Genomic DNA, 26,857 nt, shown 5'->3' with positions numbered 1-26,857 from the left:
TGTTTCAGCACTTTTTAAACATTGTACTGATTTTCGCCGAATTTGTTTCAGCAATTTCCTGACTCTTCTTCGCCGAACTTGTTAAATTTTATGTCGAATTTGTTTGAAATATGTCAAATGGGCGAGGTTAGGGGTTTCCTGCCGGGGGGACGGCTGGAACTTCGGCGCTCCCCAGGCCAAATTTTCCTCCAATTCGGACGAAAATTTCACTGAATTTAGGCGTGGAAAGCGCCAACGAGTGGAGATGCTCTTAGCCTCGCGGTTCAAATCCATGATGTGACCGTAGCAGCGAGAAAAATAGGACGTAGTAAAATGAAATGGCAATTGGAGATGCCCTTACATTGATCGCCATGTGATGCAGTCATGAAGTTCTCCCTCCCCCCTCCCACCAAAAGTATCTCAACTTTGTTAAAATAGATACAACGGGATGGCGTAGAACCGATCACTTAACATGTAGAGTACACAACATTTACTGCAGTTGCGGAGAATATAGACAGCACTCGAACATCAGATTCGACAACTCACTGTCACATGCACTATGCAGAGTATGTCAGTTTAACTCCAGATTACACCAGCTATGCAAGCCTAGTAGTCTCAATAACACACTATACAACAAGCTCGAAGCTTGAAAACCAAAACTTACATCTCAAATACACTACACCATACCAAACAAAAAGAAATGGATCATCAATGAATGCAATACATGCGCAAAATAGAGTGATAACAATCCACTCAAAGTTCTGCATTTACAGGTGTTTGGATATGGGATGGAGAAGGCCGTGGTCATCGCTGTGGCCTAGGAAGACGTCGCCATGGACTCAACATGGTGGATCTGTCAAGGAGCAGCAGGAGGCCAAGGAACGTAGTTGACAAGCCAAAGGTATACCTGAGGAGTATCCATGAACGCAGTTTAGTTTTGCATCAGAGCAAAAAGGGTAATCATAGGTTCAGCATCATCCATAATACAGAACTACCTGACGGTAGAACTTCTTCTCCGAAAGATAATTGAGAGCACCCACTGCAACAAATGTATAAAAAGTTACTAATTTCCCAATGATAACAGTGGCAATATTATAGAGCACAAGATCACTCCATTGGATGTAGAAATTTCGGATGACACAAGCAAAGGGGTTAAGCTAGTAACTGCACTAAAAAATCGTTGTAAAAAATAACAAATACTGTATCTTGGTTTTCTTTCCGAGATTACAGCTCCATATTTTGAAACAGAAACTTTATATAACTGAAAGATGAAAAACATATGTTTCTTGGGTTATTTTAAAGTACTAATGTATCTCAGACTCTCAGTAGTCAACACTACTGCAACAGGCTGCTGCATCTAGAATGCCTGCAGAATGCAGCTCACTGTGTGTTCACATAATGATAATGAAGAAACGAAAGGATAACAAGAAACGGAATTCAGTCTCTAGAAACTCAGAGTTGTGAATAATTATTAGCTAAAGTGTTGCTACCATTTGAAATAACTTTGTAAATGAGCCCCTTGCACTTCACAAATTGATCTATCCACCAGTGAAACATTTTGATCAAAAAAACTGTTGTCTAATGTTCACAAAATTGTTTCTACTATTAACTGTGACGACGGATCAAAATTACTGAACTGTGTGATATGCATGAGGTGAGGGAGAACAATATAATTACTCTGATATGCCATTTAGACATCTCAAGAAACAATTTTGTATTAGGAATAGTTGGGATGGTATTAACTTTGACCAAACACAAAAAATGGTGATATACAAAACATCTTGCACTAATGTGAAGAATTAACTTTTATCTCCTACACAGCCAAGATATGTAAACCCCATTTCATCTAGGCCAACAACTAAATACATCAATTCATACACCAAACTGTATAGTGACAAATGCAACTATTCTGCAGTACTGCAGATGTGCAACTCTCCAAAGTTTGCACCAATGTACTAAACTTAAAACCTTTAGCTCACAGCGCTAATGATTACTCTCAGCTGTACAGAAGCAAATGTATTTATATCAAGGAACTAAAAAATGTGTCTAGCACATAGGAAGTGCGTTTATACTCTCCGAAGAAGAAAATCGCAATAATCCTGGGCATCTCCAGATACAAATATGTGCAGCCTAGTCGCTAAATTGCCAATGCAATGTTTTAAAAATCATCAAGTTTGAATTAACAGCAAGAGCACACAAGCTGATAAGCACATATCTCCAAGTAAGTTCATCCACCCAGTCTAGCAGCCCATGTTGAATTGCTTAAGTGGAAACATCAGGTGGCACCAACTTATCAAAGAATCAATGGTAAATCACAACAACCTAAAATTAATTCATAGTACCAACTACTTCCATGGTGCTTCAGTTCAAAAGAAATTCAGAGCTCAGTCCATTTAAGACAGTATAAAGAAAGCCAAGAATCTAATTCTATCACACACCCAAGCCAAGAGTCGCAACACATTTTGTCCAAGTACCACAAAAATCTTCCAACTAGATGCATTGATCACTGCGATACAACTAATTTTCTCAAATGTACTAGTGCCCAAAATTGGCACAAATATGCTGAAGTTAGCAGATTAACTCACAAAGCTAATACATAATGAGGTTACCAATGCAGAAACGATGATGCGTAATGAGATTACTCTTACTAGTAGGAGTACTGAGTATTGAATAATTGTGAGCAAAATCGATTATACCTTGCAAATTCCTAACGCCGAGAAGCTCCTTGCTGGGACAACCGCCTTCTTCGCAACGCTTTTCTGCTCAGAAACAACCTCCCAGCAGAGCCGCCGTGCCATCTCCCTAGCCATCACCAGCTGCGCTCTCTCCGCCCGCAGCGCCGCCATCTCTCTTCGCATGGCCGCTCTGTCCGCCTCCAGCGCCTCGACCCTCGCATATAAACCCTCGGCATTGCCAGCTACATCGTCGTCCCTAGTGTACTCCCCCACCACCGCCACGGCGGCCATTGTTGGGCTGGCACACCTAACATCCACCGTGTACTCGAACTCTTTCTCCACGGGGGCAGTAGATTGGTCGTGTTCCTCGTCTTCGACCATGCCTTTCACCTCCATGGCACTGCTTAACAGGTCGCCGCCGTTTGCATCTGCCTCTGGCGAGACCATGGCACTGCTTAGCAGGTCGGTGTGCTCCAGATGGCCGCGCTGCTCCTCGTAGAGCTCCTCGTCCTCCTCGTCGGAGAAGGTGTCGGGGTCGATCCCGTGGGACTGGAGGCGGGAGTGGTATGACGCGGCGAGGTCGGAGAGCGAGGCGATCTCCTCCTGCACCTCGCGCTCGTGGTCGGCGCGGCCCTCGGCGTAGCGCTTGAACTGGCGCGCCTCCATCTGCGCGGCGGCCTTCTCGCGCTGCAGGCGCTCGATCATGAGCATGGCCTCGCTGGCGGCCGTCTCGGCGGAGGCGCGCTCGGCCTCCAGCTCGCCCTGCAGGCCGCGCGCCGAGTCCTCCAGCGCCTCCTTCTCCCCGCGCAGGCGCGCTGCCGTGGACTCCAGCTCCTCCAGCCGCCGGATCAGCTCCGCCGCCTCCCCGCCCGCGGCCCGCGGCGAGAGCTCCGGCGATCCGGCCGGCGGGCGCCGCTTCACCGACCGCCGCGGCTCGGAGGAGGAGGGGGAGGAGGAAGAGTCGGCGTGCTGGTCCATCGAGGCATGTATGTGTCCCGCGGGATCCGATCCCCCGCCGCGGATCCCGGCCGGCGTCGCCGCGACCGCCGTCGGGACCGAATCCGGCGGAGGAGCGCTACTTTTCCGGTCCGGGAGGGGGAAAGGCAGTGGCGTCTATTGGACGCAGCTGAGCTAGGCTGGAAATGGCCACGCCAGTGCAGCAGCGGCAGCAGTTTTCAATAATTGAACCGACGGAAGTGATCCCGAACGGATTAGAACTAAGTTAACCTGGTGCGCGCCACCATCATCGTCATCATGGCGCCACGCCGGTGAGCTTTCCACGTCGCTGGTGGCCGCGCGAAAAAAGAAACCGCGGTAAATCCTCCGTCGCGATCGATTAATCTTTTGCTCGAGTTTGGGAAGAACAGGAGGAGATTAGATAAATGGGGAGGAAGATAGAGGCGCACTAGGTTCAGCTCAGCAGCAGCTTTGTGGAGAGGTTGTTGTGGCACGGCCGGGCTTCGACGTGCGCCGCCACTAACCGTGGAAATCGTGGAGAGGGGATTCGGCGCCGACGTGCAGCCACTGCCGCGGATTTTTTACGTTGGCCACACGATTGTTTTCTTGCAGAGTTTTTATTTCTGTCCGGAAATTTGCCGGTGAGGTCGCCGCCGGTTGTGCGTCCAGGCGCCGGAAATGGCACCGGCGGCGGCTAATGGCGACTCGCGGATTCGGAATTTCAATCCAAGTTTGGTCGTCAATGGCAGAGGTCAATGGGGTAAAGAAAAAAGATCACGGATGAGTAGTGCGGGAGGTGCTCGTGGCCTCGTTGGACGTTTGGTATGCACGTGCACGAGATAGTTTGGCGATGGTGGCATGTTTGCACAAGCATATGATTTTCTTTTTTCTTTTGCGAATCTTTGAATCTTTTTTGTTTTTCAGTTGTCTTTGCTAATTCATGTTCTTATATTATTTTATAATGTGATGCTGAAAAAAATCGCCGAAATAGACAAGAGTAGATCAAACAAACAAAAAACATGCACAGATGCAGAGAGTAAGCGGGATTATCCTATAATCATGCGCATCAAGGGGCGGTCCTGTTTATATGGATGCATATGATGGGGCCGGTGGAGCCAATAACCAACCTTTCTTGCTCACATATTTCATTTTTTTTACAGAAATTGGCACTTTATTGATCACAAAACATCGTTACAAAGTTATTTCCGGACAGCAGCCGGGACAACACTGAAATAAAAATTACAAGACTCGGAATCACAAGACCGAGCTAAAACACACCCGGCGGGAGATGCCAGCATCGACATTTACACAAACACACCCGGCGGGAGGAGGAACCCAACGAAGAGAAGGTTCACAAATACTGGCCGGAGATAGTTTGTAACAATGTTGCACAATATTTTCAACATAAACCAAAATCTTGACGACCAACCTGGACGGATGGATTATACCTTTGTCGTTCCGTGCATCATTCCTTGCTTCCCACACATGCCAACATGTGACGGCAAATGTAGTAGCTTGAACCGACGATGCCTTTGACAAGAATTCGAACAACCATTGTTGCATGGATCTGATTCTCAACGTATTCAGCTTCAGCTGTATCTTCATCTTCACTGCCTCCCACACAGCCTGTGCAAATTGACACTCGAAGAAAATGTGGGCAAGATTTTCAGATCGACAACCAAAAAAAATGCACTGATTATTAGCAGGAATGTTCCAAAGCACAATCTTCATCTTTCCCAGGGCTTTGACAGCCCAAAGAGACTTCCATTGCTTAGACATCATCTCCATATCCGAACCACCCCCATGGCATGCCGCACAGCGCTTGGAGAAAAAACTATTGGTGTCTGCCATGTTACATGCTGATCGTACATAATAAATTCCAAAACGATCATGGAGTCAGGAAACAAAATCTTCTCCACCACGTCTACTGACAGGAACACTTCTAAAAAAACAAATTGATAATTTTCATGTCCCACAAACCCTCCTCAGTTAATAAGTTCTGAACCTTAGCCTCCTCTGCCATCGGTTCAAGTGTGGTAAAAGTACCAGTCGGGTGACCCGGTATCCAATTGTCCTTCGGAATATTTATACTCGCACCATTGCCTACGCCCCACTGCAGCCCCCTTCATCACCAGATCCCTACCAAACAAGATAGATCGCCACGTGAAAGAGGACAATCGGGGTTTATGAGCCTTCAGAAAATCACAATCCGGGAAATATCTTCCTTTTAACACTCGAGCACATAACAAATTTGGTTCAGTTATCAGCCGCCAACACTGTTTTCCTAACATAGCTTGGTTGAAGAGCACAAAATCTTTGAAGCCCAATCCACCAGATATTTCGGTGCAGATAACCAATCCCAGGATCGCCAATGCATTTTATTCTTACCATTCTCGAATCCCCACCAGTGGTTAGCAATGCACATTCTCATACTGTCACACATGCCCACTGGAATACGGAACAGACTCATGACAAAGTTAGGGATTGATTGAGTAACAAATTTCAGCATAGCCTCCTTCCCAACCCTTGACATAAGCCTATCTGTCCAACTCATTAGACCCTTCCACATCCTCTCAAACAGGAACTTGAAAGACGAGGTCACAGAACGAGAAATTTCAATGGGCATCCCCAAATATGTATCTTGGAGAGTCTCATTATCCACCTCCAATATTGCCTTCACCGTCGACCGACCACTATCAGGGCATCTCTTGCCAAACATCACAGAAGACTTTTGAAGATTTATCTTCTAACCCGAAGCCAGACAATAAGTATCCAGGACCTCCTTCAATGCACTCACACTTTTTGAATCACTGCGAGAGAAGAATAAAATGTCACCTGCAAAGAGTAAATGAGAAATAGGGGGACCTTGTCTTCCATTTTTAATACCTTGTAGAACACTGTGTCCCTCCTTCTTACGCAGCAAACAGGATAAACCCTCTGTACACAATAGAAACAAATACGGGCTTATAGGGTCACCTTGGTGGATTCCTCTCGAGGGCACCATCGGATCAGTCAGAACCCCATTCACCTTGACGGCATAACGTGCCTGAGTCACACATCTCATCACCGATGATATCCAACTACCATCAAAGCCCAACTTTCTAAGGCAACCATGCAAATAAGACCATTCGATACAGTCATATGCTTTCATCATGTCAACCTTCAAGGCAAAGAAAGGGCTCTTGCCAAATTGTTTCCGGACAGTGTGCAAACATTCAAGAGCAATGAGAGCACTATCCGTAATCAGTCGTCCAGGAACAAAAGCACTCTAAATTCAGAAATCACTTGAGGAAGGATGACCTTAAGTCTACTGGCCACCACCTTGGATGCCAGCTTATAGATCACGTTGCAAATACTTATAGGACGAAACTTCGACAAGTGTTTTGCTCTAGAAACCTTCGGGATAAGAATTATGACTGAATCACAAAAATCTTCAGGAATCTCTGAACCATTAAGGAAGCTTTGAATAGCACCAAAAATCTCATGTTGAATAAAATCCCAATGCACCTGGTAAAACAGAGCAGGGAAACCATCTGGGCTTGGCGCCTTCGTCGGCCCCATCTGTAACAAAGCCTCTTTGATCTCTACATTGGAGTAAGGAGCACACAGACTCTCATTCATTTGGATGTCCACTTTAACATGAATAGCATCCAAAACCGGTTCCACGACCAAATTCGGTTCTGACATAAAAACTTGCTCACATAAGTTGTGTGTCACTGAACTAATCTCTTTCTGATCCTCAAACCTGGAGCCATCTTCTCTAACAAGAACATCAATCCGATTAGTATTTTTCCGAGTAGTAGCACGAGCGTGAAATAAGGCCGAGTTCCTGTCACCCTCCTTTAACCACTCCGTCCTCGATCTTTGCCTCGCCATGATCTCTTCTCTCTCAAAAAGTTCACAAAGCTGGCTCTCTAGCTCCTTCTCCTGAGCAATAGATTCGACTGTCATCGAAGAGGAAGAACGGAGATGCCGCAGCTACTTCTCCAATCTCCTAATCTTCCTGGCCACATTTAAAAAGGTATCCCGGCTCCACATTTGGAGGGAAACTGCAGTATGTTTCAAAGCGGTCCATGTGGAATGAAGAGAGGCCGGCCAAGAAGACCTAGCCCGCCACAATTGCTCTACTTTTTCAGAATAACTTTCGGCCCATCTCCATGCTGCCTCATATCTGAAACCATGCTGAACAGGAGTGTTGTACTGCTTATCTGAAGCTGAATCAAACCGCAACCAAATAGCATAATGATCAGACGACGTAGTGATCAAATTCTCCATATGACACTCCCCAAATGTAGAAGCAAATTCCTCATTGGCCACCGCTCTGTCAAGCCGAACTCAGATATTGCATTGTGCATCTTGACGATTTGTCCATGTGAATTTAGGACCCAAAAACCCAAATCCTCCAGCTTATAATCCTCAAGACAACTTCTAAACAGCTCCATCTGAGCATCTGATCTGTCCTACAAACCAAAGTGTTCATCTTGACAAAGAACCTCATTAAAATCACCACAACAAACCCACGGGCCATTCCATGCTCGTTTAAACACAGCTCCATCTGAGCATCTGATTTGTCCTTCAAACCAAAGTGTTCCAAACTGTACGTCGACTAGGATCTTTCCTAGAGGATAATTTGGCTTCTCAGGTGTGATGCCATGAAAACGCGTATCCGTTGGTGTCAAATTTGCCAGAGAGATATTCATCTTCCGCAGCGTATCCGCGTATATGAGATTAAAACTGCTTCCTCCATCTATGAATATGCGGGAGACCTCAAATCCCGCAATCACCGCTGGTAAGATCATAGCTGACTGCCCTGGTCGTGGAACTTGAGGTGGGTGGTCCTCTTTGGTGAATCCTATTGCCTGTCCCGACCAATTGAGGTACTCAATGGTTGGTGGAGGCGACTTTTCTGCTATGAACACCTGCCGCAAAATTAACTTTTGCGCTCTGTTCGAGGGTCTGCCTTTCTGTATCATCGACACTGCACCCATTGTGTCTATGAAGTCGCCGTCATTTCCCGGAGGTGACGCAAGTTGCAGCTGATGTTGATTTGCACTGGTAATTGCGGGTGGTGGAAGGTGAATTTCACTCCTTGGCCCCTGCACGTGTCCCCTGTTTGCTGCTTGCGTGTTGGTGTTTTCCGCGTATCTTCGCAGAGCTTGAAAAGTTCGACAGTCCTTCTGAAGATGACCCGACTGTCTCTTTCCCTCATTGTCAAGGTAGAAATGCATCTGACATGGCCCGTTCAACAAATCTTCGGGTGACATGTTATATGACTTTGGGAACCTAGGCCGGTTATTTTGCCTGCTGGAACTCGGCGCATATCTATGATCGTTGCGCTGGTCATTGTTCCGCCGGTAATCATCCCGATGATTTCCTTCACTATTTCCTCGGAAGCCAGCCGCCACTTGGCTAGGACCGTCATGATCTATGAAGTGTCGAAATCGTCGCCTATTTTGATTGGTATTCCTGTTGCGATCTTCCTCAGGTGACCTCTGTCGTTTATTATGAACAACATCTTTCCCGTCAGCACAACGATTCACTATCTACATGAGGTCAGTTATTGTTCTTGGGGTTGGATCTTCCCAATTCCTCGATTAGATCTCTTCTTCGGATTCCTGCAACAAACGCATCGATTGCTCTTTCATCTAACACATTCTCAGCCGAATTTTTTATGATGATCCACCTCTGGATGTACATCCTCATTGATTCGTCCGACTTCTGTCTGCAAGTCCTCAGCTGTTCTATTGATGCAGGCTTCTTGCACGTGGAATGGAAATTCCTTACGAACAAGTCATCGAAAGCTTCCCAGCTATCGATGGATCCTTCTGGTAGCTTCTTCATCCAAGATCTTGCAGTTCCGCTAAGGTGGACTTGAATGCTCTGCATGGCTGTTGCCCTGGTTCCGCCCATCAGCTTCACTGTCTCTAAGTAATCAACTAGCCAATCCTCAGGATCTTGCAACCTGTTGATTTTTTTGTAGCTGTCAGGTAACTTGAAGCTAGAAGGTACTTTAGTTTTACGAACTCGTCGGGTGAAGCAAGGGAGTCCGCACAAATCCTCCTCGCTAACTTTCGGTGAATGCCGACGTTCCCGTGTTCTGTTTTCGCGGTTCCTCTCATGTCGCGCTCTGTCAACTCGGGCCTGGGTCACCGTGTTCCTCGCGTCACCTTCTCGTGGAGGATCTCGCGCTGCCACCGTAGTGGGTCGAGGAATATTCTTCCTTAGACTATTTCTTCGTGGAGCACTTTCGGGTTGTGGTGCACTCGAACCTGCTATTGTTGTCCCCATAACGCCGACTCCTTCCATAGCCATCTGGTACATTGCTTCCCTGGGATCCCCCGGAGGTGGTTTAGATGCCAATATGAAGGCATGTGTCGCCATATATCCTGCTTCCGGCATTTTTGGAATGATGTGCCCTCTCGTGTCTATCGACATAAAGGATATGTCGAGGTTTTGGATCGGGTTTTCCCGTTTGTGCTCGGGCACATTTGCCAATCGAGATCTTCCTCTTGCACAGGCATCTATGTGACTATCTCCCGAAGTTCATGATTGTCGACTCAGGTTTGCCATGCACACACTTGACACAGAAGTTGCAGCTCTTATTTCGTCCAGTAACTTTCTTTGTTTTTCTAAATCTCGTTCAGCACGAGCGAGTTTATATTGATATGCTTGCAACGCCTCCGGTGTAGCCGTAGTAGTCATCGGCTTTGTACCATTCATGGCTCTCTGAGCTTATTTTTCTCGCGGCGTGGCCCCGATGTATTTGTTTCCTATTCCACGCGTAAGATCTGCGGGATCGATGTTGCCCAAATCATCGAAAGCATCTGACGCTTCGTCCGCTTGGCGGCTTGCTTCCCCGATTGCGCAGACTTGGTGATATATGGTAGATTTGTTTTCATCATCTTCAGGGTCGGTGACACCATCGTATAGATCGGCGAAGACCTCCCTGATATAAGTAGATTTGTCAATGAAGTCGATGTTGGTGAGGCCAGCGTTGTCGATGCTTTCCGGGTCGCTACCCAGATCGGAATCTGTGAACGACCCGAAAGTCATGTCGCCGAACAGATCGGCGAGTCTTCCACTGATGGCGGGTTTGGAGAAGCTTGGTGGTGAAACCTCCTCATCTCCTGACTCGATTGATGATGATGATGATGATGATCCCGAGAAATTGGAATCGGCCGCTAACGGTCCCAAAAAAACGGTGCCGCGAGACGATTCGATCCTTCTTTCCCGACGAGGAAGCGGAAGCGCCCGAACGTCATCTCCGTCGACTCCTCCAGATCGGCATATGCATGAAAATGGGCGGAAGGGGGAGGAACAAAACCGCCGAGATCAGGTTGGATCCGTTTACCTCCGTCCATCACATTGCTTGCCATTGATGATGTTGACGATGCCATCGAGATCACCTCCTTGCAACCCCCAATCCCCACAGTCGACACCAATTGACAAGGTATCAACTTGTCAATGCCTACAGATTGTAGACTTAGGGTTTCGTAAAAAGTAGAGGGCAAGTAGATCTCAAAGGTTCAGCCGAAAAGGTGGTCGACTCAGAAATTAGGGTGTGTGTTGACAATAGATTCGATCCTTTCTTCTCCCCTCGACTCCCCTTTATATAGGAGGAAGAGCCGAGGGATTTCGTGTCACACAAGTTACAAACTCCGAGGAGCCATCCGAGACTCTCCCATATTGTTACATGATTCGTGATTCCTAATAAAACTCTATATTCCTATCGAGGTTGTCTTGGCTTCTGGGCCTTGTAAGCTTCGAGTCGTGGGCCTCCAGATAACCTCGGGTACCTTATTCGGTAGGCCCATTCGGCATGCCTATGTCAGCTGGTCTAGTTGGCATGGCCTGGCCGTCCTCTAGAAGGTCCAAGCAGCCCAACTAGCACTACTAGGGAAAAGCTTACCGCCGACATACCAAATAAAAGCTACCGTAGGCGCACCCGCGTGAGCCAAATAGTAACACCATGGTGGTAATGGACTACCACCTGCACACTAGCCTGGTACACCGGCTATATATGGACATACTAACGGCGAACTGGTTAGGTACGATGGCCCTACCTTTTTGCAATAAGAAAAGCTCCAACACCAAGCTATCAACATAATTTTACAGAAAACACCCTAAAAAACAAAAAAAAACAATTGAGTCCATGGTGCCTCCTTGTGGCGTTGATGAGAGGAGAGTAACGGTACGAGGTCGTCGTCCACAATGAGATCAGGAGTAGAGAGGAGGGAACACGGCGATGAGATCTTGAAGGACGTTAGAGGTCGGCATCGAGGTTGGTGTCAAGGAAGAGGTTGGTGTCGTGGAGCGTCCCCGAGGAGTGTCGAGGAGGTGGCTATGGTCGGCGGCAACTACTCGACGATTTGTTTGCAACTAGGGCACCACCTCTTTGGCTTGGATGCGCAGAGGGAAAGGAAGGGGAGTCCGGAGGGAGGAGGGGGAGCAAAGAGAAGAGAGAGGGGGTGGGCGAGCGGTGGAGAAGGGCAAGAGGAGGAGGGGAGAAACTATAAGAGAGAGGGGAGTGGGCGAGTTAGGTAACCCCGACGTATTTTCAAATTAAAGTGAGGTTACCGCCAACGCACCAATATGGTGGTTCTTCGGCGGTAAGTGAGCCCTTTTGAAAAAAAAGTTGCTCCAAAATTTGAAACGTCTGGAAACTCCATTTTCCTTTTAAAATTTGAGGATTCTAAAAAAAACCGGTAAACGCCATCGAGCCGTTGAATTCAGATGTAATTTTTTTCTGTAGATACATTTTAAAAAAAAGAACTCTTCCATGTGAGATTGTCTGCAAAATCCAGAGCCATTTTACCAAAACATGGCGCCATTTTGCAAAATATGTCCTCATGATTCTTATTTTTCCTTACAACTAGATTACATAACATATGGACATCTCAACGAATTTTAAGTTTTTTATGTTTGTATCATTTCCGTTTATATTTTTTCTTAAACAGAAAAGGCGATCCACAAGGGAGTGCAATTTCTGTCTACACTTACCCTCGGTGCACCAATATAGTGGTATGTCAGCGGTAGCAATATACTACCGGTGTACCACTATGATGTACATCAACGGTAAGTGGGGGCACGGCTCTTCCCTGGCTCGGACCTGGGCGACCTTTACCACCGGCACGCAAAATTTTAGGTACGTCGGTGGTATTTTTTAGCAGCACCCAATATTTTGGTGCGCCGAGGGTAATATAGTGGCGGTGGAGCCCTTGTTTGGCACGTCGTTGGTAACTCGTGACCTATATGCGTTTTCCTATCAGGGCGGCCACAATCCCTTCTCTCCCTTGGATCTCTTCCTCTCTTATTCGGATGACCACCGAACACTGCAGACTTCACCACAATCAGGTTTCCCCTATATGAAAGATCATCAAAATGAATTAAATAATAATTCCATACATATAGAAAGCTAAGTTGGGTTCTCAGCTAAGCTCATGCTCAGTTAAGTCATACACTATTAGATTTGCTTTGTGATTTGTGCTAGTTATCAGTTGTAACATTAGTTGCAACTAAAATTTGATGACATCGAAGTCAATTCTCAGTCAACTCAACTAAGAAATAGCCACACCCATTGGTGAATCTCTTTGAGGCGCAAAAAACGGAATGTTAAACCCTGCTTTCAGCTCTCTCTTTTTTCGATTGCTTTTTTTAGCTCAGTTACATCAAACCATTTCTGTTGGATCGACACAAAAAATTGTCATTCTCAAGATCATTTCGGATCTCCTTGGTGGAAACAGCGAGGAAATCAGTGCAAGAGGCAAATCGTTGACTCGCTAACTGTTGATACATCCGTGGCCACCAAGTTTCATGAAAAAAAAAAAGGACAGCGACGATGCCAGGGCGAAGATGTCACTCAGCTCGTGTATAAAAGAGGGCAGCACAGCGAAGATGTCACCCAACTACCCACCACACTACCAGTAGTCCAGTACCATCACTGCTCACTGAACTGCTTCAGTCAACTTAGCTTATCTTCATAGCCTCCACCGCCCATCCCGCGCCCATGGCGTCCTTCCCGCCGCCGCACGTCGTGGAGGATGTGCCCGGAATACTCCAGTTCTTCAGCGACGGCTCCGTGATCCGCGCCGAGTACACCTACCCGCACCCGCCCCTGACGCCGCCGCCCGGCCAGCCCGTCGTCCAGTGGAAGGACATCGTGTACGACGCCAGCCACGACGTCTGCAAGCTCCGCGTGTACAAGCCACAGGCGGCCTCCTCCTCTCCCGGCCAGAAGCTCCCCGTGATCGTCTACTACCACGGAGGCGGGTATATCATGGGCAGCTTCGAGATGCCGTGCTTCCACGACTGCTGCCTCCGCCTCGCCGGCGAGCTCCCGGCCGTCGTCATCTCCGCCGACTACCGCCTCGCCCCCGAGCACCCCCTCCCCGCGGGCCTCGACGACGCCGCCACCGTTCTGCGCTGGGTCCGCGACCAGGCGGTCGCGGTTGTCGAGGAGTTGCCGGACGCGGACCCATGGCTCGCGGAGTTGGCGGACTTCGGCCGGGTGTTCGTCGCCGGCGACTCTGCCGGCGGTGGCGTCGTCCACCACACGGCCGTCCGCCTCGCCTCGGGCCAGGTCGGCCGCCTCGACCCCGTGCGCGTCCGGGGGCACGTGCTGCTCTTCCCGCTGTTCGGCGGGGTGGAGAGGACCAAGTCGGAGCTGGAGCTCCCGCCGGGCCCGTTCATTTCGCTGCCGGTCATCGACAAGGGATGGCGAATCCTGCTGCCGCCGGGATCCACGAGGGACCACCCGTTCGCCAACCCGTTCGGGCCGGAGAGCCCGGCGATGGACGGCCTCCCGCTGCCGCCGATGCTCGTGGTGATCGCCGAGTACGACCTGCTCTGCGACCGCGCCGCCGACTACGCCGCGAGGCTCAAGGCGATGGGCAAGTCGGTGGAGCTCGTCAAGTTCGACGGGCAGGACCACGGGTTCTTCTCCGTCGAGCCGTACGGTGACGCCGGGAGCGAGGTGGTCCGCCTCATGAAACGCTTTGTCTACGACAACGGCGGCGACGCCGCCGCCGTCTCCAACTGATCTGGGGATGGATCCGCCTGATTGGCGTGGCTCCGTTTTATATTGCATTATTGCCTCGTGGAGTCCTGTGTGTCAGTCAAGTTACAGTAGTTGTATGTCGATCTTGTAACATTTTGTTGTGGACACTAGTGTCTAGAGAGCGACGCACCATTCTCGTCCAAGTGAATGCCATTCAAAAGTTTTGAATAAAGCACGTTGTGGATCAGTGTGGCGGAGCTTCAAACAAATAAGGGCCACTTCTTTTGGGCTTATAGAGCAGCTTCTAGGTCCACAGAAGCTGAAGCCCAAAAGAAGGGAAAATTTCTGGCCTGCTTCTCCCCACCGTGAAGCCCCATTCCTGTCTCTACGCAGAAATTGCCATCGACCCGTTTCTGAGGCGTTTCCCGAGCTTCTACCGAACAGGTATATCAATTGCCCCTCCTTTTCTTCAGTTTTACGGCTGAACTGCCACTCCCAAGATTCCCAGCAGCCAACAGGTTTGACTCAAGTGAAAAGAGAAAAAAAAAGCAAACAGGGACAGGTACGCAGAAATTCCTCTTCCCAGCCACGCACGCGCACGAGAGACATGCGTATCTAGGGTTCGTCCGTCGCCGCTCAACCCGGCCGCCGCCGCCGCTCCTCACCCCGGCCGCCGCCGCTCCTCATCCGGCCGCCGCCGCCGCTCCTCGCCGGCCACCGCCGCGACGCCTCTCACCATCCTACTCGAGCTCGTCCTCCCCGCAGCAGAGCGTCCCCAGCCGGAACCCCAGCCTCATCCTCCCCAACCGGCGACGATGACCTCCAGATCCTGACGACCTCGTCCTCCCCGCAGCAGCTAGGTTGAGCTCGTCCTCCCGCAGCAGCACGTCCCCAGCTATCCTACCCGCAGCAGCGACATCCATCTCATCTTCCACAACCTGTAAACTACTTCAGCCGGACGTGTCGTCCTCGCAGCCTACTTTAGCTCGATTTGCTTGCAATTTTTGTCTCAAATCTCTTGTAGAAATGCTCCCAACCAATAGCTCGAATTTCGGTTGTTAATACGAAATCTGTGATGTCAATTGTTCTCTGGAATTTGTTTGTATTGCTTACATGAACTGTCTTGAACTTAGCATTAGTATTTTTTACACAAATCATCTGTTCGAAATTCTGGGCACTTGTGTATGCTATGAAATTCTGGGAGGGTTTGGTATAAATTTTGGTACATATCCCATATTCTAGTTATCGTTTTTTTATTTGGACATGTAATGAATTATACTGCAACTCCATATTCTAGTTATCGTTTGACTTATCATAATTTTTCTCATTTGTTCATATGTTATTTTCTGCTAAAAACTATCACACGTATGGTGCCATCACTTATTTAGAGCATATATCAAATTCGAGGGCATTACAGACATTACACAACTCAACACACTACATAAGCTAGATTTCCACAAGCCCAAAAGAATAGGAAGGATAATTTCTAGGAGCCTCTCTCCACCACAGTTTCCCCCCACCGAAACCCATAAGCCGGCTTATGCATAAGCAGAAGCTTAAAAGAAGTGGGCCTAACTGGGCGTGCTCAGCAAGAGCAAAGCTGTTTGTTCAAACAAATAATTGGGCGGTTCCTCTTATTCATATTGGTTCAGGTCCTTCAGGACATGCGCATACATCTCAAACAAAATAAAATGTACATGGATTCAGTTTGACCAAAATATGCAAGTCTCATTGAGAGCAAGTTCAACCAAATAATTCGGCTGTTGGCTGTAATCATGTTATCTATAGCTAAAATATAGCTAACACGTACAATATTCCCTCCATTTTGATGAACAAGGCATCCTCGTTTTATGTGTTTTTTCTTTGACCATAATTGCTTTAAATATATAAAAATTGTTGATATAAAATTATCATCGTTAGAAAGTATATTTCAATGCGAATCTAACGATACTAAATACATACAATATAATTAAGATTTATTTTTATCAAAGTTTGGTTTGAAATATGTGTGCGCCTTATACATCGAAACGGAGGTAGTTTTTTTATGTATTACTTTATTAATATATGACCCATATTTTTTACTCTCATAACTTTTCTAGGAGCACATACTACAGCTAACTCTTAAGCCCACTTATTTTCTATCTCCTCTTTTTTTTCCTCCAACTAAGTACAAATATAATATTTAAATTATTATTGCATGTTGACTAGATCTTATTGTACTTGCTCTGATTAGGCACTGATTCATGTGACATGTTTGATGCCGGAGGTACTGATTGAGACACTGATTCATGTGACAACATGCATCTCTTGATTATGGCACACATTCATGTGAAAACATGTTTTACCGATCAATTAGCCAAAATAAGCCTCGCTGAAGAACACCGGTCATTGCTTGACATTTGTAGTTTTCGTAGAAAAAGAGAGATTTGCTCCATGGTTTATTTGCAGAATGCTTTTGTTTGGTGATGTGTCTAAATATATTTATACATGAGGTCTTAAACTCCTTATGCTTTGAGTGATTAGTTAGATTAGTCGTAGTGGGGGGTAATATAAAGTATTGTCATGCATACTATGTTATTATTTTTCATAGTGCATATTAACATATATATATAGTATCATACTCCCCCGTTCTGAAATAGTCTACATTGTAGCACTAAAATTTCTTCTAAAATAATCTACATTCAACCTTTTAGTCAACAACAACACTGAAACTAAGGGGTTTCGCTCTCTTTATTAGCTCATAGACCCATTTATCTTGAAAATTATGATGTTATGGTAACATACTAGTTACCACAACCATCTTTCTTCATTAAATGATAAACCATGCCATCAAAATGTCCAGTTGGCAATGAATGTAGTTGCATGCTACTACCTTAGATAGCCCACTATGACTCTATGAGTAGTCTTATAACAACACTCATATTGGCACAAACCCGTCGTAGCCCAACTCAAAAAAAAAGAGGCCGGGTGTAATACTTTACTAAAGTAATAAAGCGTCCATTATCGAAAAATACTGCCAACAATGTGCAGTCATTTTGTCATCTCCACACATGTATTTCTCCTTAATTCACTATTGATAATTTGAATTTCGAGATGATGCGGTTGTGGTGACCCAGCATACCACTGCATGGTGTACTATGCAAGTCGTTGACATAACACCAATGAAACACCGTTCCACTAGTATTACATCCCTCAGAGTGGTACAACAGAATCATATGCGGGTCCAAGGCATGTCTATATAATTACACACAGACTCTTTACATAAGATCAGCACAGACTCCTACTTTACAATGAGGTAAAACTGCAAATAAACTCCAGAAGAACGACTCGTAGTCTAATCTTATCACGAACTCTATCTATGGAGAATTTGACAAGCTTTAGAGACTATGACTGGATTCTAGCTAAATAGGAGCTAGGTTTAGGGAGCTAGTTCTCTTCTATTGCTAATCTAGGTTTTCTTCTTGTTGGATGTGGTATTTGACTCTTCTGACAGAGTCCTGTCCCTTGAAGTAGTTGTTGACTCCTCGGCCTTCGAGTTGCATTGTAGATCCTCCTTCGATGCCTCCATATCTAAGCAGGGAATTTAAAGAGGGATGAGTACGAGCGTACTCAACAAGTTCATTATAGGAAAGAGGTGTTTAATGCACTAGCTACAGCCATAGACCAGAAAGTCCAAGGCAATGCAGGTTTTTGTAATCATTTCTTCAAAAGGTTACTTTTATTCTGAAGAGCTATGTCCGTCAGCCTTCACCGGGTGTCTAGAACTTCATGGAAATCCTTTCCGGCAGCGTTCGCAGTTCCATAACCCGGAACAGGGAGTGACATGTCACGGTTTGATACACTCTGCAGAGGTGTGTTGCTTTACCCATAAGAGATCTTAACCTTGGTGCCAACCGGGCAATTTCCCCGTCCACACTTCCGTGGTGTGAGGCCCGGTATAAGGTCCTAGCCAATATTGTATTTCTTCGCGACCTCACACACCCACCCTTTGTTGCAGTTCCGACCTAGCTTGGGTCCTCGCCGGTCAGCATATCCCTTGGATATCATCCGACCTCGACTACTATCAGGTATCATGACCTTGATACCTTCGCCGGTCGCTGCAACCCATCATAGACCGCATAACCGTGGGGACTTAAAGGTTCCCCACCCCTCCGGTTGTTCTTGCAAGACACAACTGCTACGGTAAGCGCATCCGTTGATGTACGAGAGGAAGAAACACACTTGACTACTCCGTCCCACTCCAGATCTTATGGTTAACACGGTTGTTACGGCACAAGAATCACTGGACGACATTTGTTGTTTAATCCTAGATGGATACAAACCCTTGCAATGGAACCTCCACCACACTCATACCATGGTTCCATTGCCCACCACATAGTCACATTCATATTTATGAAAGTAGCAATTTGCTTTTCATGCAAGAGTGATAAATATAGTACTTTGCAAGTAATTTGGTAAAAATACTCAAATTGACATGAGCAAGCAATGAACTTTCCTTTCATGACTGCAAGATTATGCAGGCAAGGTCTTTGATACGCAATAACTCCAAATTCTGAAATAGCATCATCGTCCGGTAAGGACGATGTTTAAAATATTGGCAAGGATGTAATAATGCATAAGTATGAGATGCAATCATTCTAAGCGTGACCTAACCCTGATGATTTAGGATTAATGAGTTGTAACGATTAGTTCAAGGTGTGTTGCACTTTTAGATATGGTTCACAAACAAGGTTCTTATTAAGGTTTGATTACTTGGTATCATAAATAAGTAGTGCAATATATCATAATAATAACATTAGTAGCACACAACAATAGCATTTGGTATAATCCTAACATGTAATGAACAGCTGTTGGTTTTAGTACTATATGGCATGGTTAATGATTACTTATTATATATTTCAAAAGAATAAATTTTGAAGAACGTGTTATTTAATAAAGAACAAGTATGATAATTAGGGTTCTGGAGTTTTATGGTTTACTATGGTTTCCAAATTAGTTTATTGAGTAAGTATTAGATGGATCCCAACAAGGTTGGATTCATCAGCAACTAGGGCTTGTATGGTTTTACTTAAGCATAAGCATCTTAAGCAACTAACTATAAATGGTTGCTATCAAGGTTGGCATATCTTACTAGTGATAGATAGTTAGGGTTTATTGGTCCTATTATGCAGGGTTGATGGATACTCCTTATTTTCTTCAAAAGAATAACTTTTGAAGAACATAATTCTTAAGGAATAAGAAGTATTTCAATTAAGGCTTAGGTTGTTTAGGTTTTGCTATTGGATCCAATAAGTATAGAATAATTAGTTCTTAAATAGGATGATTCATAATTATGGAGTACTTGTAGGTTTCAGTGGCATATGTTTATGTAATGGCATAGTGGCTATTGGAATTCATCACAATGGTGTGATGCTAAATAAGGATAACTAAGGATGATGATCTTTGTAATAGGAAATGGGGTTTAGACTTGGTTGACCCTACTTCATTATTTAGGTTTCATTGATATGCATACATGGAATACTATCTTATAAGTGATAGGGCCTCTATTATTTTGAGGACATGAACATGTATTTAGTTGCCAATTATGGATCTATAAGTCAAAAGAAAGCAACATGATCACATTTTACAACCTAGGTTTTAGGTTTAGAAGCAACTTAGGGTTCACATAAAATAATAGAGCTAGGGTTCCCAATGGAATTAGGTTTTTAGGGTTTCACATACCATTATGAAATTATAACCTTATTCATAATGGAACTAGGGTTTCCTATTTGTGATTCAATTCTTTAAGATAATAACTTGCTTATAGAGTTGAAGTTAGTAATATCTTTGAAATAAAAATAATAGTGGACTTGGCATTTTATTATTTTTAGAAGATTAATAATTAAGAAAAATGCCATTTAAGGTTTAAATCCCTCTAATAAGGATTTAATAAGATCATAATAAAGAAAAAATAGTTTTAATGTTTTCTTTATTTATTTACTATTTTTTATTTATTTTGAAACTTTTCTTAATTATTGAATTTTAATTGAATTTAGAATTAAATGAAAATACTTAATTAACAAGTTTTAAATAATTAAATTTTATTAAAAATAAAAATTTCATATTATATTTTTATTGGATAGACTTTATTTTTATGAACATTTTGATATCTCATTTGTATTTTTTAGAATTGAAATGAATTTTATTTATTCTTGTAATGTTTCGCAATTTATGAATTTTGAAATAAAAAAGAAACTACTAAACACACCCGGGCTAGTGCTACCCAGGGTCACTGACGAGTGGGCCAATGCCACGTCAGCTACCACGTGGACTTTGAACGAGGTCAAAATCAACGACGTGGCGGGGAGACTCTCTGCCGACGGGATGTCAGCGACGGCGCCGCCGTTCCCGGGCTCGCGCGGACGGGCTTCTTACACCACTCGACTCAGCATGCCAAGGCGAATCTACTGGTACCAGCGCCACCCCTAAATGGTCGCCGGAGCTTGTCCGACGGCGAGGTACCGCGGCGGCGGACGTGGGTGAACGGTGCAGCGACACTACGGCGTGCTAGGGAGCAAGGCGAGCATGCTATGCGGTAGAGGGGCTCACCGCGAGTACGACGGGCGTGTCGGCGAGGCTTGCGGTGGTCTACATAGACGGCGAACGTCAATGACTGGTGGTGACCGGAGGGGAAACGACGGCTCGATTCGATGGGCTCAGGGCTTCCCGGCAAGCGTGCTTCGACGAGGAGGTAGCTGGAGACGAGGCGGAGCTCCAGGGCTTCACGGCGTGGCTCGAGGATGCTCCAATCAACGGCGAGAGGAACAGTCGGCGAGCTAGGGTTTCGGTAGAGGAAAAATTGGAGAAAAAAGAAAAGGAAAACGAGGCTAGGTTTCCTCCGGGTATTTATACCCCTCCGGCGGTCGTCGATGGTCACGGAAGTCAACAATGGTGGCCGGGACGTGGAGCTCGTCGTCGCCGTGGCGTTCTCATGTGCGTCGGCGGTGGCACAGACGAAGACGAAGACCTCGTCTTAAGTCTTATCCAAGCGAAGGGGTACGGTGGGCTGGTTTGGGACGCGATACTGGGTTGCTCTATGGGCTGCTGCTGGGCTCGGTGCTGGGCTGACTCGACCAGGTGAGGTCCAGGTAAGCCTCTCTCCTCTCTTTTCTTTTTCTGTTTTTATTTTCTGTTTTATAATTCTATTTTGAATTCAGATTTGAATTCTTTTCTATTGTGCAGATGTTTGTAATTATTTTAACTTGGCAAATATCTCCTAAATAATAATTACAGCCTGAGACCTACTACTTTGAGTTTTAATATTATGATAGTTTCAACATACACAATAATTTAAATAGGTATGTTAAAAAATATAATTTCCAATCTCTTTCTTTTGGAATTTCCAAGTATTTATAATACTTATAATATTTTTTAATAATAGATGATATGTTTACTTTTCTTTATTGATTAATAAAATGGCAATCTTAGTACTTAGTTTCTTATTTTAGAATATGATTTCAAGTGTTATTTCATGTGTCCTAAATTTTTCTAAGGACTTGATCTCTTATTTGAGAATGTTGTCACTTGCCTATTATTTTATGTGCACACCTATGTGCTAATGAATTGGAAATTCTACTAGAACTCCTTCCAAGTTTAGCACTATTATTATATTATAATAACACCTTGAAACACCTAGAGTAGATACTACTCTCATTATGGTTTGGTCTTGGTTATTGGGATAAATGGTTGATCACCACACATGGGTTTAATTATAGGATTTAGCACTAGGTGTCTCTTATATGTTCAATAATTGAGAATAAGATTTAACTAGTGAACAATTCTAGGGTTCTAATTTTATTCACCTAATGGGACATGGTTTGAATCTCAAATATGGCCTAGGTTTTAATTGTGATCACCCAAGTGATACACAAACTAGAATGGAGGTGTGGTTTAGGGTTTTACTTGTGATCATCAAGTAATTCACAAGTTAGTTTGAGATATGGGTATAGGTTCTATATGTGATTTAACACCATATTACTTTGGCTATGGTTGCTCTTCCTCACCACTCATAGGATGGTGCATTCAAGGATCATTTAGGTTGATATAGGGGCTGAACTATACAAAGGGTTGTTACTATTCAGTTGTCTCTCTAATTAACATATGGGATGGTTTAGACATGATCAAATTGTTCTTAATATCTTCTACCTCAAGTTCTTAGGGTTTATGATCATTACTCCATTTATAATGATCAAGGTTTGGCTTCCTAAGGTATCTCTCATGAACTAGGTTTCTCACTTCTAAGATCAAGTATTGTCTTGACCAACTAGGGTATAGTACTTCTATTTTACTTTCTTGGATGGACATAGCTATGGTTGCCTCAATAGTTTATATCTCAGGAGAATGCCTGAGATATTCACTTAGAGTTCTTCTCAAGGAATGATGATTTAATCATCTGGATATATGGATAGTTCTCTCCCTCAAATTCAAGTGTCGCCTCAACTAACTTGAGTGTAACACCATAGCTTGAGCTCTTTTATATAGGAATGGATTATTCTAGGGTTTATGGTGTACTCACAAGATTTCATTAGGTATGAAAAGGTTAATCTCCACCTGGATAACTTAGTTGAATTAGTCTCTACTTTACACTACAAGAAAAGTTCTGATAGACAACGTCTCAAAATCGTCCGCTAAGGGGTATTTTTCGTCGCCTATGGGCCTAACCCGACGATATGGGTTCTGTTGTGGAAACTGCGTCAGGCAAAGTCCTACGACGATTTTTTCGGTCCGTCGCGCTTGGGCGCCCTTCCGCCACGGAAAATCGGACCGTTGCCCAAGTGTTTCCGGGAGCCCGTTGACTGCTGACGTCATGCAAACTGACACGTGGCAGACGCCGTTAACTGGCAGTTAACGGCGTTAACCGGCTGAAACCCCGTGGTAGATGGTAGGCCCACACGAGGCCTGCCACGTCTTAAGCGGGTCGGCCCATTAAGTTTGCGGGCCGGGCCAGCTGACTTAGTTTGACCGGTCAACTATATGGCTGGGCTGGTCCATTAGTTACGTGGGCCGGGCCTAACCTCTAAGGTTGACTGGTCAAAACTTTAATGGGCCGGCCCACTAAGTATGTGGGCCGGGCCGAATGCACTCGTTTGACCGGTCAACAGGCAAAAGGGCCGGCCCACAAGACATGTGGGACCCACTTTCCTGGTATCGGGCCGGCCCATTTACAAAGTGGGGTCCACATTAAAGCAACTGGGCCGGCCCAAGAAGTTATTGGGCCGGCCCAATTAGCATGTGGGTCCCACTTTCACGCTATCTGCCGGCCCATTTAGTACGTGGGGTCCACATCGATCAAATGGGCCGGCCCAACAAGCCGATGGCGGGCCAAAAGCACCGGTGGGTCCCACTTTCTCGTTAAAGGGCCACCCATTTAGTATGTGGGGTCCACCATATAGCAAGTGGGCCGGCCCAACAAGATAGTGGGCGGGCCAAAAACACAGTGGGTCCCACTTTCCGGTTAAAGGGTGGCCCATTTAGTATGTGGGGTCCACCATATAGCAAGTGGGCCGGCCCAACAAGATAGTGGGCGGGCCAAAACACCGGTGGGTCCCACTTTCTGTTAAAGGGCCGGCCCATTTAGTATGTGGGGTCCACCATATAGCAAGTGGGCCGCCCAACATGCTAGTGGGCCGGCCAAAAACACGAGGTGGGTCCCACTTTCCAATTAACGGGCCGGCCCATTTAGTATGGGGGGTCCACCATATAGCAAGTGGGCCGCCCAACACGCTAGTGGGCCGGGCCAAAACACTGGTGGGTCCCACTTTCGTCTTAAAGGGCCGGCCCATTTAGTATGTGGGGGCCACCACAAAAGCAATTGGACTGGCCCAACTAGTTAGTGGGCCGGCCCAGTAGTGGGTGGGGTCCACCTTAAAGCAAGTGGGCCGGCCCAATAAAAGTGTGGGGTCCACAGTAAATCACGTGGGCTGGCCCAATAAGTAAGTGGGCCAGCCCGTTTAGTTCTTTGTTTATATGCCGCGTAATAGGCGCTTTAGGATTTTGCGGGCGGCACATATGTGATTTCGCTTAATTGGGCCGTTTAAGGGATGGGAATTCGTGATTTAGATATCGAGAATATTTACGCAGCATTGATTTACGTCGGATAGCCTCACTTACCACAAGGACCAAAGAAAAAATGCGCGAAAGAACTATAAAAACTAACTAAATATTACATCAGCCGCAAGGCATTGAAAAAATATTACAGAACCCAGAGAAATTGAATGGTAATTAAACCTAGCAATACAATGAAGGGATCCGGCAATCTTTTAAGTTGTCCATGCAGCACCTATATCCGAAACAAAGACATTACAAGTTAAGACAAAGAACAATGGAAAGGCAAAGACACTACAATATTGTTTGCCAAAGAATTTGGAACTCATCATTTCGTCGTTATAACAAGATCACCGTAATGCGCACAATAAGCAAACAAAGAGTGCATGCCGCATACTGTGACCAATATAACAGAGCATGTTAGAATGAAACAGCAGACTTACTACTGTCGAGTCCCATGCAAACGAACATGTTCAGGGAGTACAAAATTGGCATGAACAACATAGTAGCAGGCTATAAATTTTGTAACAACGACTGAGCAAGATGAAGTTATGATGGCTACATCTACGGAAGCAGGGAATGTAAACCAAAAATAGAAGTTACGATGGCAAAAGCTAAAGAGGAGGGAATGTGAACCAACATGTGCCAAGTGCAATTACTTCATTTTGGCCGTGAACTAAATAATACTCCTGAACTTATAGTGAAGGGGATGCAAATCAAGATGTTTCGGGATATAAACTTGTAATGAGCAACACATAGAGGATAGTTAATGATGGAGCTTAGGATGGACCAGATACAGAATATAGTGTGAACAACTGTGAACTTGTATAAGAGCGAATGCAAACCAATATCAACAGCTTTCCATATGTGAGCGTCATGCCAAGTCAGAGAAACAAGTCAATAATGCAGCTTTTGAAGAACAAGATGGCACGCAAAATTATTATCTAGTAGTATGACAAGTTTATTTGTACTACAGGCTAGATAGCAGAGTGATAGCATGCCAAACTAAGTCCTTACTTTGTTAGCTTACAATGAACTAGATACAAAACAATGGCATCACCTGTAGTACAGGGAATGCAAGCCAACATGTTCAAGGACTAAAAAATTTCCACAAACAACATAGTAGCAGGCCATAATTTTTGTAACAACGATCGAGCAAGATAAAGTTATGATGGCTAGATCTACAGAGCAGGGAATGTAAACCAAATATAGAAGTTACGATGCCAAAAGCTATAGAGCAGGGAATGCGAACCAACATGTGCAATTACTTAAAATTGGCCATGAACTAAATAATAGAAGGATGTTACTATAATACCTATAATTTTTGTAACAACGACTGCGCAAAATAGAAGTTATGATGGCTACATCTACAGAGCAGGGAATGCAAACCAAAATGTTCAATCGCTTAAAGTTAGCAATGAAGTAGAAAATAGCAACGTGTTACGGTCATAGCTAGGAATGAACTAAAAGAGCTTCAAACAAACAAGCATCTGAACCCAGAACATGGCGTTAAAACAAGGGACTTACATTAGGAGAAGCACTCTGTGGGAGTCACAACAGATCTTCCTGGGGTTGATAGATCCGGTGATGAAGTACGCTACATGTGCTACTTGGGGTTGGAGAGACGGCCATTACACTTCATGGTTACTCATCTCATCTGCAAAAAAGTAACGGCGCGTCGTTAGCACAAACAGGTTCCCCCAAGATTAAACAAGAACTTGGAGGCAAGCAATAGAAAAGCGACAGTAGAAGAGTTTAGATCATGCACGGCGCCGGTGAAGCAGATCCGGTTCATGCACAGCGGTGTCGGTGAGCAAGATCCGATGCGGTGGAAGACGGATCCGGCGAAGCGGCTAAGCTGAAGCGACTGCGGTAGACTGCTGGATGAGCATATGGTTTCGTGGTACGGCGGGGATGATCCGGTCCGGTTGATGACGGCGTCGATGAAGCGGCTCCGGCAGGCAGTCGGATGACGAGGATCGCGAGGGCTCGGGTAGGCCAGGGAAGTCCGGCGGGGATGTTCCGGTGCGGTGGTCGTGGAGGTGGGAGAGAGGGACTTGGGAAGTTCCGGTGGGTGGTCTGAGGGAAATGAATTTTTTCTGGGAGGGTTTTCCGGGCTAGGGAGGTGGTGATCCAAAAAATGACGGGCATACCCCCCACCCCCCAC

General features: G+C 45.5%; 2 protein-coding genes across 2 annotated transcripts; one reads left to right on the top strand and one right to left on the bottom strand.

Annotated features, from left to right (window-relative positions):
* Positions 1–507: 507 nt before the first annotated feature.
* LOC127292483 (uncharacterized) lies at positions 508–4,141 on the bottom strand. Its single transcript, XM_051321893.2, has 3 exons — positions 2,676–4,141; positions 975–1,018; positions 508–886 (listed from the first exon to the last, which is right to left on the bottom strand). Exons 1-3 carry the CDS (start codon positions 3,630–3,632, stop codon positions 784–786), a joined length of 1,104 nt encoding a protein of 367 aa, XP_051177853.1. The 5' UTR covers positions 3,633–4,141; the 3' UTR covers positions 508–783.
* Positions 4,142–13,524: 9,383 nt separating this feature from the next.
* On the top strand, positions 13,525–14,854 carry LOC127292482 (strigolactones hydrolase CXE15). Its single transcript, XM_051321892.2, has one exon. It carries the CDS (start codon positions 13,618–13,620, stop codon positions 14,647–14,649), a length of 1,032 nt encoding a protein of 343 aa, XP_051177852.1. The 5' UTR covers positions 13,525–13,617; the 3' UTR covers positions 14,650–14,854.
* The last annotated feature ends 12,003 nt before the right edge of the window (positions 14,855–26,857 follow it).

This window comes from Lolium perenne, chromosome 4 (assembly GCF_019359855.2).
Source record: "Lolium perenne isolate Kyuss_39 chromosome 4, Kyuss_2.0, whole genome shotgun sequence".
NCBI classification, from domain to species: Eukaryota; Viridiplantae; Streptophyta; class Magnoliopsida; order Poales; family Poaceae; genus Lolium; species Lolium perenne.
This window is presented reverse-complemented; position numbering and strand designations above follow the sequence as displayed.